The sequence below is a fragment of the Lepidochelys kempii genome, chromosome 2, assembly GCF_965140265.1.
Source record: "Lepidochelys kempii isolate rLepKem1 chromosome 2, rLepKem1.hap2, whole genome shotgun sequence".
In the NCBI taxonomy this organism is placed as follows: Eukaryota; Metazoa; Chordata; order Testudines; family Cheloniidae; genus Lepidochelys; species Lepidochelys kempii.
The window spans coordinates 46973831-46988497 of NC_133257.1; the positions used below are offsets into that span (position 1 = coordinate 46973831).

A 14667-nucleotide genomic window follows, 5' to 3' on the forward strand; every position below is an offset into this window, starting at 1 on the left:
TTTTATTCCTTTACCATCTCCCTTTGTTTCAGCAGAGAAAACAATTAGAGCCTTCTCATTCTTTTAATACCCTCTAGCACTGAGAGGCAGAGCTGTAGATTCCTATGAACGTAATTGCCCAAAAAGGAAAAAGGAGGCTGCTCTAGGTGAAAAATTGTAGCTTTTTGAGTTAGCTCAAGTGACTAAAGAGTCTTCCCCGCCCACCCCCCACCCCCCGACTTGAAATTATTTTACCACTGAAAAATATTTGATTTTGGATTGTTGATGTATCCTTTCACTTTCAGGATCTTATATTTTATTTAAAACCCATGCAGAGTGTGAGATAGCAGCACATTGTAACTAATGGTGTTACAAAACAAAGCAACTGATCCACATGAGGAACACAGCAAAAATCACTCAGACAGACTCCAAAATGAATGCTTAAAGAAACTGCTGTAATTAAACGCCATTCCCTCCGAAGTTTAGTAGTTTATGGAACAATACCAGGTCAGCTGGGGAGAGAGAAATAGATTCCATGTATATGCAAGTAGGGAGATGATCTAAATCACAGTTAAGCTACTAAAATATATTAGAATTGATCTACTTTTTAATTAGATGTTTAGAATTTAATTAGATGTTTAGAATACCGCAGAATGATGAGGACGGCAGTTTAAATCATGGTCTCTGTTTTTCAGAAGTTAACTTCCTGTCTGCCTCAGTGGGGAATGTTAGAAGTATAAACAGGATTAATTACAGAGGAGACATTTTCTCAGAATTCACAGTATATACTACTCTGTTATACTCACTACTCAGGATACACTAGCTGTGTCAGGTGTCTTTTAGGGAATGCTATATCTTGCCTCATGGACAATTAATCATGCTGTTGCATATACCAAGAACAGCACAAAGATTATACACAGTTCTGTGTATGTGGGTCATTAGGTTTTATACCGCCATCCACCACTGTAGTATCTGTGCACCTGGATAGCAGAGGACAGGACTCAATGCTGGTCCCTTCCAGCCCTATGTACTTACATTTACCTTCCAGGCTTCCACGTAAAATCCATAGCAACAGCAAAGGCCCTAGTGGACTTCATGGAGTGTCCGGCACTTCTACCTTTTGGGGGTCAAAACTCTGCTTGAGGTAGAGCTTTTGGTTTTGATTTTTTCTTTTTTTAACATTTTATTATTTCTTTGGTTGGTTGATAGGGGTTAAGGAAGGAATGTCAGTGTTTCACCAGTTTTCACTCACAAGCAGTTACTGATTTATCTGAGGATATGTGAACATTTAAAAGCCCATTGAAGCCAAAGGGAATTTTCCCATGGACTTCAATGCAGGCTTTGGGTTAGGCTCTTGATCCATAGAAAAATGTTTTCTTTTCTATCACCAATCATAGTGTCTCTCAGTCAAAATGTTGGAAACCCTCCCTCCCCACCCTCCAGCTCCCACTACCACTCCCTCATCCCACAAAAATGCAATCTGGAAGAGAGAGAATACATTCTTATGAATTTGTCATAGGTAAAAAATTGTTATTTTCACAGAAAATTAAGGGGGAGGGTAATCTGACAAGGCTTTTATGAGTACATGCATTAAATTAATTAATTTCTACCAATCACAACTTTACTTACAGATGCAACCAGCTGCAATTAACCTGACTGCTTCATATGGCGGCTCACAGGATGGAAAAATTGGTTGAACAATATAATTAGCAAATGTAATTGCTATTACAGCCTGAGTTGTTGGTTCAATAATTAGCAAGGAAGACCACAGTCTGATAAAGGCTGTGAATCCACCAAAAGCTTCCAGTATATAGGCATAGCTAGCTCCTGATTTAACAATGGATGTTCCAAGTTCAGCATAACACAAAGCTCCAAACAACGAAAAGATCCCACCAAGGGCCCAAATGAATAGTGAGAGTCCATAGGAGGCACTATACATCAAAACACCTTTGGGTGACACAAATATCCCAGAACCAATCATGTTCCCTACTATTAAAGAAACGCCATTAAGCAAAGTAATTTGTTGTTTCATCTTCATTTTTTCTTGCACATTTTCAGCCGCTGTGTCCGTTTCATGTACTCCATTCTTGGATGAGTTTTTTTTATTACAGCATATGATGCAGGAGCCTGACATTACCTGAAAATGTGTAATGAGAAAGAGACAGTTTTTTAATGCCTATCACATATGGGATTAACTGTGTGATTAACAGACTCCACCATCATGATCAGTACTGATTGATAGGGCCTTATTGGTTGGCTAATTTTGATTAAAAAACAAAATCTACCTTATTGGTAGGACTCCAACAATTACAACACTGTGAAATTTCAGATTCTGTCTCTCTTCCATCAGCAACACAGTGCCACTTCAATAATATATTTACTAGTTTTGCACAGCATAATCTGATAAAATGACCAGAGCTTTTGATTGCTATCAGAAAATGCAGAGCTCCTGGCTTTTTTGAAAGTGCTCCCACCAAGATTTAATTACATATATACGTGTTATGCTGCTCAAGACTGTCAATGTCTATTGACTTGTAAGTTGACAAATATAGGTGGAGAGGGTTGCTTTGCCTATACTGAAGATGCCTAAACACTTTCTGTTATAAGATCCTATCTTCAGTTGCTTATAATTTTGTCAAACTTCAACCATTTGGGCTAAAATTTTCCATGTCGGGTGCCTGACTCACTCTGATTTCTGGAAAGTTTCAGCTAAAAAGTACAATTGTTTCTGAGAATGAAATTAAGAAAACAAAAAACAAACAATTGTTTGGCCTGTGTTAAAATAAAATTGCCACCCTTAAATCTTTTACTGAGTGGCCAGAGAGGTTGAAGTGTTCTCCTACCGGTTTTTCAATGTTATGATTCCTGATGTCAGATTTGTGTCCATTTATTCTTTTGCATAGAGACTGTCCGGTTTGGCCAATGAACATGGCAGAGGATCATTGCTGGCACATGATGGCATATATCACATTGGTAGATGTGCAGGTGAACGAGCCCCATGGAAAAGAAGCCCTTGAGGAACTCCACCATGATTTCAACAATTTGCATCTCACCATCAACCTCAGCCTGGACCAATCCACACAAGCGGTCCATTTCCTGGACACTACTGTGCTAATAAGCAATGGTCACATAAACACCACCCTATACAGGAAACCTACTGATGACTATACTTACCTACATGCCTCCAGCTTCCATCCAGGACACACCACACGATCCATTGTCTACTGCCAAGCTCTACGATACAACCACTTTTGCTCCAATCCCTCAGACAGAGACAAACACCTACAAGATCTCTATCAAGCATTCTTAAAACTACAATACCCACCTGCTGAAGTGAAAAAACAGATTGACAGAGCCAGAAGAGTATCCAGAAGTCACCTACTACAGGACAGGCCCAACAAAGAAAATAACAGTACGCCACTAGCCATCACCTTCAGCCCCCAACTAAAACCTCTCCAGAGCATCATCAAAGATTTACAACCTATCCTGAAAAATGATCCCTCACTCTCCCAGATCTTGGGAGACAGGCCAGTCCTTGCTTACAGACAGTCCCCCAACCTGAAGCAAATACTCTCCAACAACCACACATCACACAACAAAAACACTAACCCAGGAATCTATCCTTGTAACAAAGCCCAGTGCCAACTCTGTCCACATATTTATTTAAATGACACCATCATAGGACCTAATCACATTAGCTATGCCATCAGGGGCTCGTTCACCTGCAGATCTACCAGCGTGGTATATGCCATCATGTGCCAGCAATTATCCTCTGCCATGTACATTGGCCAAACCGGACAGTCTCTATGCAAAAGAATAAATGGATACAAATCTGACATCAGGAATCATAGCATTCAAAAACCGGTAGGAGAACACTTCAACCTCTCTGGCCACTCAGTAAAAGATTTAAGGGTGGCAATTTTGCAACAGAAAAGCTTCAAAAACAGACTCCAACGAGAAACTGCTGAGCTTGAATTAATATGCAAACTAGATACCGTTAACTTGGGTTTGAATACAGACTGGGAGTGACTGGGTCATTACACATATTGAATCTATTTCCCCATGTTAAGTATCCTCACACCTTCTTGTCAACTGTCTAAATGGGCCATCTTGATTATCACTACAAAAGTTTTTTTCTCCTGCTGATAATAGCTCATCTTAACTAATTAGCTTCTCACAATTTGTATGGCTACTTCCAACTTATTTGTACGTATATAGATATAGATAGATAGATAGATCTTCTTACTTTATGTTCCATTCTATGCATCCGATGAAGTGGGCTGTAGCCCATGAAAGCTTATTCTCTAATAAATTTGTTCGTCTCTAAGGTGCCACAAGTACTCCTGTTCTTTTTGCAGATACAGACTAACACGGCTGCTACTCTGAAACCTGTAGTTTGTTTATGAGAAGGTTATGCGAGACAGTATCAAAAGCCTTACTAAAGTCAAGATATACCATATTTACTGCTTCCCCCCATCCACAAGGCTTGTTACCCTGTCAAAAAAAGCTATCAGTTTGGTTTGACACGATTTGTTCTTGACAATTCCATGCTGACTGTTATTTTTCACCTTATTATCTTCTTGGTGTTTGCAAATTGATTGCTTTATTATTTGCTCCATTATCTTTCCGGGTATAGAAGTTAAGCTGACTGGTCTGTAATTTCCTGGGTTGTCCTTATTTCCCTTTTTATAGTTGGGCACTATATTTGCCCTTTTCCAGTCTTCTGGAAGGTCTCCCATCTTCCATGAGTTTTCAAAGATAATTCATCAGTCAGCTCCTTGAGTTGAGTTGAGTAGCATGCATTTTATCAGGCCGTGGTGATTTGAAGATGTCTAACTTGTCTAAGTAATTTTTGATTTGTTCTTTCCCTATTTTAGACTCTGATCTTATCAGATTTTCACTGGCATTCACTATGTTAGACATCCACTCGTCACCAACCTTCTTGGTGAAAACCGAAGCAAAGAAGTCATTAAGCACCTCTGCCATTTCCACATTTTCTGTTATTGTTCCCCCCCCCCCATCATTGAGTAATGGGCCTACTCTGTCCTTGGTCTTTCTCTTGCTTCTAATGTATTTGTAGAATGTTTTCTTGTTTCCTTTTATGTCCCTAGCTAGTTTGATTTCATTTTGTGCCTTGACTTTTCTAATTTTGTCCCTACATATTTGTTTATATCCATCCTTTGTAATTTGACTGAGTTTCTACTTTTTGTAGGACTCTTTTTTTGAGTTTTAGATCACTGAAGATCTCCTGGTTAAGCCAGGGTGGTCTCTTGCCATACTTCCTATCTTTCCTACACAGTGGGATAGTTTACTCTTGTGCCCTTAATAATGTCTCTTTGAAAAACTGCCAACTGTCTTCAATTGTTTTTCCCCTTAGACTTGCTTCCCATGGGATTTTATCTACCAACTCCCTGAGTTTGCTGAAGTCTGCCTTCTTGAAATCCATTGTTTTTATTGTGCTGTTCTCCCTCCTTAGAATCGTGAACTCTACCATTTTATGATCACTTTCACCCAAGTTGCCTTCCACTTTCAAATTCTCAACCAGTTCTTCCCTATTTGTCAAATCTAGAACAGCCCCCCTAGTAGTTTTCTCCACCTTCTGAAACAAAAAATTGTCTCCAATATATTCCAAGAACTTGTTGGATAATCTGTGCCCTGTTGTGTTATTTTCCCAACAGACGTCTGGGCAGTTGAAATCCCCCATCACCACCGAAGTCCTGAGCTTTGGATGATTTTGTTAGTTGTTTAAAAAAAAGCCTCATAATGTATATGCACAAGAGCATCAAATTGAGGTTGCACAGGCAACCTTAATTCTGGCATCTCCTAACATTTGAATGCTTGACTTTGCAAACTTAATGTTCTTTTACTGTAGCTTTTATGGATGTAATATTTTATATTAGGTGTATCAAGGGCTAAATACGCATTCCCTCACTGTCTTTACCCTTCTTGCTGTGCCTGGCCTAATTTGTTCCAGGACATTTCAGTTTGGGGTGGGCCAGTTTTCATCTTTGACCAGGTGTGAATGATTCCCCCTCATCTCTAAATGCTGGACACCCCAACGCTATGGTTATCATCCTACTGTCTCTCTCTACAGTGCAATCCAGGAGGTGGAATTCCATCTCCAGGAGAAATACCCATGCTAGCTTTGATTGAGCTAGCAATCTAAAAATAGCTATGTAGCCACAGCTGCATGGGTGGTGGAATGGACTAGCCTGAGTACAATCCCACCTGAAACCCTAGATATACACTTGGAGCGGTCCTCACATTTTTTTTTAATGTATTAGTTTGATCACAACTAGTACAGCTGGGTGTACTGGATCTGGAAATTACACCTCCAACTCCAGGGTAGACATACCCATTGTTGTCTGAGCTAGCTCAGTCCAAAGGTATGTCTACATGTGATGCAGTCACGCCTCTCTTTGTTGTGTAGATTTACCCTATATAACAATAAATTATAACTTGCATCATGGAGACATATTCAACAAGTGCCAAGTGATAAGCAATGCTCGGCCAGGGGTTTAAAAGGTGTGAACTTTTCAGCTAAGAGCTAATCATTCAGCCTGGAATTTTCAAAGGGCCTTGAAAGTTTGGTTCAATGGGAGTTACTAACTTAACTCCTTAGGGACCTTCGAAATCCCCAGCCTTTTATGCAGACAATACTAAATAAAGATTAAGATGCTGAGTACTTCCTATGAGGTGTTGAGAACCCCCAGCTCCTATTGACTTTAGTGGAAATTGAGAGCACAAGCACCTTGGAAGGTCAGACCTTAATAAAGATGAAATACAGATGAAATGCATCGAACATGCATCAGTCTTATTCTTGTATTTTAGGCCATTTGGGGGAAAAATCTCTTACATGGGACGATCAGCTGCCCACCATCATGGAGTCCCAGATCAGAGACTTCTGCTATGTCATCATCACTGAATCCAGCGCCCATGAACTAGAATCATTGTAAACAAGGGCTTTCCAGTTTCACACATAAAGGGAGTGGTGTCAATGAAGACAAATGCCATTTAAAAAAGAAATCTATTTTCACATTTCCCCTGTGATGATCAGGAACAAATGCAAGTTTAAAAAGCTGTTTTAAGGACTATCATCCATCACATTCTGTCCTTAAAGTAAACAAACAGTAACAACATATTTACAGTAGAGGCAATGATTGAAAAAAATAGCAACGCATCTTTAAGGCACACACATTTAGATGAATATGCTTGGTTGGACGTGCAAAGAACAGATGAGCCGAAGGTCACCATTGTACCTTAGGAAATCCTGCTGTGTGGCTCAAGCTTCAGAAGACTGACACTGATCATGAGCTACAGCAGACTCTAAATAGAGCACTTATGGCATGATCATGCCACTGAACACATTCCAGTGCAAGAACGGGCCAGGCGACCAAAACAAGATTACGCATTGTGAAGAAGCAACAGCAATGAAAACACTTTGCTGTGAAGCAAAACTTTATCTTCTGTGAAGGGAATAAATAATTATTCAACAGAAACTTATCAGTCCCACAGATTGTTGTTCTTACTTTTATGTTTTTAAAAATATGCAGCAAAATAATACCTAGTGTTGGTCTGCTTGGTTACTGTGCTCAAAATGTTTGTGGGTTCCTATATTACAGACACACTCAGTCCCACAGTTTATCGTTACCACCATAAAGCATGTCATTACTGATGAAATAAAAGAAGAAGCTACTGTACTCCAAATTTAAGAGTGGTATTAAAAAGAGAAAGTAGAAGCTTACCAGTTGACACTGCTTCTTTTAGGAGAAAGGCTGCCGTAACTTAAGCAGCTGAACAGTGACCCTTTAACTTCCTTCTGTGTCTAGATAAACAAGCAGCTGGTTCACTAGGAATGGTAAGTGATATGAATATGAATATGCATAACCCTCTCTCTCTCTCTGTCTCCCAGAGGTTCAATTTAGCTTTGCTGTCAGCTGCTATTTTTAGTAGGAATATAAAAACCAACAGCAGCTACCAAAAAAGAGGATCTGAGGCTTCCGTGAAATCGGGTGTCTCCAAACAACCCAAGTGAACTGGAAGAGACAGTGCAAAAGTCAGAAGCCCTATTACAATATCTTAGAAAGGCATGTTTGTCTAGACCAATGGAAGTTTGTTTACTTATTTTAATGCATTTATCCACAGCCACTATTGAACTCAAAGATAGTGTCCCAGATGACAAGTAAACATTTTCAAAACTAATGTAATCTCCACATCACTGCAATGATCACAACATGAGCCACTTTGCTAACTAGCACAAGACAGCTGGTTAAATGAAAACAACAGATCTCACTTTACTCCAAGTACATTTATTTATATTTAGCTATCCTGTTACTTTTCTGATGCAGAAAAGTATCTCTGTAGTCCACCTAACAGTTTATAACAGTTATTCATTATTTGAAAAACATGCTGGCAATCTGTGTAAATCTTATTTCAATTGTATGTGCTTTTGTTTCAACTAAGATTTAAAAATAAGTAAAGCAAAGGAGGACTTACCAAGGTGCTTGAATTTGACTTCTGAAATTATATAGTACCCTCTTTATAAAGTGCTCTTGGAAAACAAAGGCCAGGATGAAGCAAGGTAAAATATCGAGCCAAAGAGGGCAAACCAGGAAATAATCTCTGGAGAGCATAAAAATAAGTTAATGAATGCAAGAACACTAATTTAGCATCCTTGTTTTCCATGATGTGCAATGAAATGAAATAAGAGGCCATTGTGAGTAAAAGAGTTTACGCTCAGAAATCAAAGGGTGTGTCGAAAGAGCTGATCAAGCAGGTCAAGAGTCTTTGGCCACTGGACTGTGTCAAGACATCTGACAATGGGACTTAATAGGAAAGCAACTAGTCAAAAAGATAAAAATATGTTTAATTAATATGGATGTTTTCCCATTCCTCCACTGATCCCAGACCCAAGGAAAGCAAGTTGCAACATAGTATTAAAATGTCACTGTACAACGTTAGCTGGCTGCATCTCTTTAGAGTTACACAAATCTGTGATTAGGTAAATTATAACATATCAAGAAGCTTCTTGGCAACAAAATTGTTCTGAAGGCATGTTACTCTGTTTGAAAGTACGATAGGTCCTGCCTTGCATGCCTCAATCAGGCAAAACTCTTGTTATATTTACGGTATGCCTATACTGCAGTTAAACACCTGCAACTGGCCCATGTCAGCTGGCTCCGGCTGTGGGGCTGTAAAATTGCAGTGTAGCCCTTTGGGCTCAGGCTGGAGCCTGAACTCTGGTACCCTGCAATGGGGAAGAACCCCAGAGCCTGGACTCCAGACAGACCCTTATGGTCACTTAAAGGCCTTTCCATGCTGCTGTACTCCATAGTACAAGTGTAAATGGGCCTAAGTGTAACTGAGAAACAGGCCCCCTGTTCTTGATTTAAAGAACAATTAACTATTCTTATTATTTTTTTTTAAATTGCACCTAATTTCCACTTTGAATTTGTCTAACTTTAGCTTGCAGCCCCTGGATCTTGTTATGCCTCTGTCTGCTAGGTTAAAGAGCCCTCTATTATCAGATTCTTATTCCTGTGTAGGTACTTTTTGCATATTTAGCTGGAAAATATTAATTGCTCATACCATACCATGAGCCAAATATCAATACCATGAGCCAAATTCTGCCTTCCATTTTGACTCAGTAAAAATGTCTTTTATATTACTATTAGAACATTCCAGCTCAAACAGTAGTCAAAATTTCACAAATATCTACAAGGAAAAGTGCTTAGGTCAACATGGAGAGAAAATAAAATCAAACAATAAAGAATGTAAGACAAGACTATTTCCCTTGTATTTGCAACCAGCAATAATCCAGCAAGTTCAGTCAGACACACAGTTGATGATCATACTAATATCATAGGGGTCTGTGATGCTGCACGATCTCAAAATCTTAAGCAATTGTTCACAGTTTGCCAAGGAACAAGAATCCATTTATAATTCATTTGAAAAAAGGGGGAGAGGGTTTATTTGACATTTTGTTTAGCTCATACTCATTTTCTGTATTTCTCCATCCCCCCACAGACATAAGGAGTGTGGGGGTTAGAAAGGAGATTGTAAATCAGTATGTAGAGTTCCTTAATAATGTATATGTTTTCCTCATTCGTTTACAGGTCTGCAGAATTTGATGGATAAACTGATAGTTCTAGAACACGTTTCTCCCATGCCAGAAGAATGCACTTCGCTATTCTTCTGTGCGTTATAGCTACACAAATATGTATTTGATTTTGGAGGGATGAGGGAGAGAGTAATACCTGTCTGAATTAAAAACTATTCCCCCCTGCCCCCACATTTTCTATTCTCCTCCTTGTACTACTCAGAAGGGCTCTTTTTATACTCTGCTTCTGGAGCCAAGAGTTCTCAGGTCACATTGCTCTCCTTGTGTGTCTATGGCCTTGTCCATATGCTGAATCAGAGCTTTGGTGCAAGTGATGTATTTGCACCAGTGCTTACGTCTAAAGTGTAGACAACAGCAAGCCAGGGATTGCATTTATCAAGATGTCCTTGTTTACCTTCGGGGTCAGCACCACTGCAGCTGTGCCAACTGCATTCAGGATTAGCCCCAATGGAGCAGACAAGGCCTATCTCCCCAGGACGTTAGTGGTAGTGGTCTGAATGAAAAGTGCAGGAATAAGTTGTTCTTTTGATCCCAGTCCCACTGAATCAACAATATCTCATAGCAAGCACCCACAGATGTCAATAGAAGTTTTGTTTTAGTGAGAATATCAGGGTTTGGCTCCAGAGCAGTTAGTTACCAGAGATTTCAGATCTTCATTTAGGAAAGTCACCGAATGTTATCTGGTACTATTTCGTGCTAGAACATTACGAGAGCACATTCCAAGGAAGAAGAGGAGGGGGAATAAAATCCTAGTACCTCTTCCAGGTTATTCAGGATTTTTAATTTAAGAGCCAGGAGAAATATAAGACATTGAATATCCAAGCTAAAAACCTACTATCAACTTGTTCTCCCAGGTATTTTCAAAATATATAACAAAAAGGTAACCCCTCACCTATCTTACATTATACTGTGCTGGCTTTGTTACATGAGCAATATTTTTTAAAATGTTACATTTTCAAGACAGCTGTGACTCACGAACCTCTTTGTGCCAACTGGCAGAGAGCACAGAGGTGCATAGCATTTTACAGGAATTCTTTGGACTGGATGTATGCATAATAATTCACTAAAGGATGAGGTCGCTACCTAGAGCCAGTATCCCATCATAATTACTGCAAAAATACATGTACATATAATATTTAAGAAGTTACATGTTTATACTGAAAATTATATCCTTAAGGCAAGTAACCAGAAGGTGACGTATCTTGGACAGGTTCCTTTCAAGCAGGAGGTAATAGAAGTTTATTGCTCTGTCTGATCATGGGGGCATCGGGCATTGTCTGACTCAGCAGATGCCTGTTTGCACAGTGAGCCAAATACTAATAAAGTGTTTGTGAAATCTTCAAAAGAGGACATTTACAGGAAGAAATGAACAGCCGGAGGAGATCCTGCCTTTAGAGTAAAAACGATGGATCGTTGGGGTATATCTGGGGTCCTGTTTAAAGACAATGGATTTTTGGGGTATATCTGGGGGCTCACGTTCCCCCCCCCCCCCCCCCCCCCGCCCAGCTCCTTCACTGAGGAGGCCTTCCAAGGGAAGCAGTGGGGGCAAAAGACCTATCTGGCTTTAAGATTAAACTCGATAAGTTTATGGAGGAGATGATATGATGGGATAACATAATTTTGGTAATTAATTGATCTTTAAATATTCATGGTAAATAGGCCCAATGGCCTGTGATGGGATGGGATCGGAGTTGCTACAGAAAATTCTTTCCTGGGTATCTGGGTGGTGAATCTTGTCCATATGTTCAGGGTTTAGCTGATCGCCATATTTGGCGTAGGGAAGGAATTTTCCTCCAGGGCAGATTGGAAGAAGCCCTGGAGGTTTTTCACCTTCCTCTGTAGCATGGGGCACGGGTCACTTGCTGGAGGATTCTCTGCTCCTTGAAGTCTTTAAACCACAATTTGAGGACTTCAATAGCTCAGACATAGGTGAGAGGTTTTTCACAGGAGTGGGTGGGTGAGATTCTGTGGCTTGTGTTGTGCAGGTCAGACTACATGATCATAATGGTCCCTTCTGACCTTAGTATCTATGAATCTGTCTTATGAATGGAGGGTCACTGCCTGGCTGTCAAACGTTGGAGGGACTTTGGGTGAGCATTGCTCTACTAAAATATGAAAGCATCAAGTTAAATAAGTCTAGGTTCTAGAATGCATCTTATGATTTTATATGTAATTATTTGTTTACAATATTTTTACTTGCCATTACTTGAATATCTGTACTTTAAGGAAACTTTCACTTGTTTCACTATAAACATATCTAAGTGCTATGTGTTAAGTGGAGCAGTGATCTGAGGTTTGTGACAAAGCTCTGTCCTTGCCTCTGTGGGTCCTGCGTTTCCTGGCAGATTTCACTAACTTCAGAGGCTCACTGTGATCTTCTACGTAACCCTTCTCTCTCTAGAGACAAGGGTCACAGTCTACTGAGCCATTTTCATCATAAGCGAGGGAGGTGAGGAGAAGCTATCCTTCCTTGCACAGTCTCTGTTGTCTCCCAGTCTCAGTGATTAATCAGGGGGCAAAGGGGTGGGAGCCCAGGCCTACCCTCTACTCCGGGCTCCAGCCCAGGGACCCTAATAGTATCAGCTATGGTAGCTGACCTTTTAAAAACATGACATGTACAATTCCCTGGGCTACTTCCCCCACAGCAGCCCTCACTTCCTCAAGCTCCACTTCACCCTTACCTCAGGGCCTCCTTTTTTGTGCCTGATATGGTGTGTACTACTCAGTCTCTCCAACAGCACAACTTCCTCCCACAGTTCCTGGCACACCCACCTGACTAACTGGGAGGCTTTTAACTAGTTTCAGCCAGCCCCTGATTGACTTCAGGTGTCCCAATCAACCTAGCCTTCTCCCTTCCTTCTGGAAAGTTCTTAATTGGCCCCAGGTGTCTTAATTGACCTGGAGCATCTGCCATTTCACTTATCCTGGTACCAGGGATTTGTTTAGCCTGGAGCTAATATATCTATCTCCCACTACTTTTCTATAGCCATCTGGCCTTGCCCCATCACAGGTGTAACTGGTAAGCTGGGAAGTACGGCTTCTTTGGCAGCAGTGAATCTGCAAATACAGTGGCCTTCAGGGAGATGATTGGAGGACTTGGGCGTTGGAGCGTGCCTATTGCTAACTTGTAGACCACCTGCCCCTTCACCGTGAGCCGGCTACACAAGCTGCAGCCGGTCCGTTTTCAGACCGTGAAAGTGAAACCTCTATATATGCTTGTGCTCCACACCCTTCACATCCTCACCCTCGCATCCCGCCCTGACACAAAGTGGCGGGACCTCCTGCCACCTCTAGAGGGTGAGGAGCCCCGATGGACTGGCCTATATTCCACCTTGGCTCCGAGGCCCTCCGGGGATATCAGTTGGTGGCTCCTTCACGGGGCCGTGAGCATGGACGTGTACTTGGCGCTGTTTACCCCAATCCTGGACACTTGCCCCTTCTGCAGCGTGAGGGAAACCCTGGCGCTCATCTACCTGGAGTGTGCCAGGCTGCAGCCCCTACTCCAGCTCCTCACGAATATTTTGTTAAGATTTTGGTTGCACTTTTCCCCTCACCTCTTTATCTATGCACTCCCTGTCTGTGGCCCCACTAAGTCGCGGGACCTCCTGGTCAACCTCCTCCTGGCCCTGGCTAAAGTGGCCATCTATAAAAGCAGGGTGAGGAGGTTGGCCGATGGAGTCTCCTGTGACTGTGGGGCCTATTTCTGATCCTCCGTCCGTTCACGCCTCCAGGCAAGGTTCCTCTGGGCGGCGTCCACTGACTCCCTTGATGCCTTTGAGGAGCAGTGGGCACTGTCCGGGGTTCTCTGCTCAGTGTCCCCGTCCGGTTCCCTTCGTTTGACCCTTTGACCGCACTCCTGTCCCTGTTGTTCATTAGTTGTCCCACGTAATTATTTGGCTTTCCAGGTCCTGTGGACCTCCCCTTAGGCTGGGGGGGGATCCTTTAGCAGTGGGCGGGCTTTGCCCGCCCACTTCCTGGATCCCAATATGACTAACTTGTAGAGAGGGCGGGACCTGTATAGGCCTACATGGGAGTGCTTGGGCTGCCTGTGGCCAGTGGTGTTGGGGAGCCAACCCCTGGCAGGCACAGACACAGCTTCCTCTGAGGGCAGATGGTAATGAGTGCCTCAAAGCCCTGGATACCCCAGGAAGCATTGCAACAGCATCTTAAAATAGGTCTACCCTGGTGGCAGCGTATAGAGTACAGGCACTGCTCACCCAGCTAGCATGGGTACACACAGCAGGGTAGACAGTGAAGCACAGCTTGAGTAGAGTAGAACAGAGTGCCCTACATGTCTGACTGCCCAGGCTATGGCTCTCTACAGCCCAAGCAGTAGCTCCCAGGTAAACAGTACTATTTTTAGCAGCGCAGCATCAGGCTGTCTCCCCACTAACCAAGCCTTTCTCTGCTGCAGGTAAAGGCCCAAGCAGGAGGTGAGGTAGCGAGGAAAGACTCCGGCACCATGGAGCTGCTGGAGTCTTTCACTGCCACATGTAGCCACACCCCGTAGTGACAAGTGAGCATGCAGCCTGCTTTACACTGCAGCATGTAGCCATGTACCTGTACTT

General features: G+C 41.9%; 1 protein-coding gene across 4 annotated transcripts in view; it reads right to left on the minus strand.

The window, feature by feature from the left end:
* Positions 1-8584, minus strand: part of LOC140906537 (Y+L amino acid transporter 2-like) — a 46427-nt gene extending 37843 nt beyond the window's left edge. The window contains exons 1-2 of one of the 4 annotated variants that reach the window (XM_073330626.1): positions 8476-8584; positions 1609-2116 (exon numbers count right to left, since the gene is read on the minus strand). In XM_073330626.1, the coding sequence (XP_073186727.1) occupies positions 1609-2113 (505 nt within the window). In that variant the 5' untranslated portion in view covers positions 2114-2116; positions 8476-8584. Of the gene's footprint in view, positions 1-1608; positions 2117-4225; positions 4925-7724; positions 7805-8475 lie in introns of those variants that run through there. The other 3 variants (XM_073330627.1, XM_073330628.1, XM_073330625.1) reach the window with 3 other exon arrangements.
* Positions 8585-14667: the final 6083 nt, after the last annotated feature.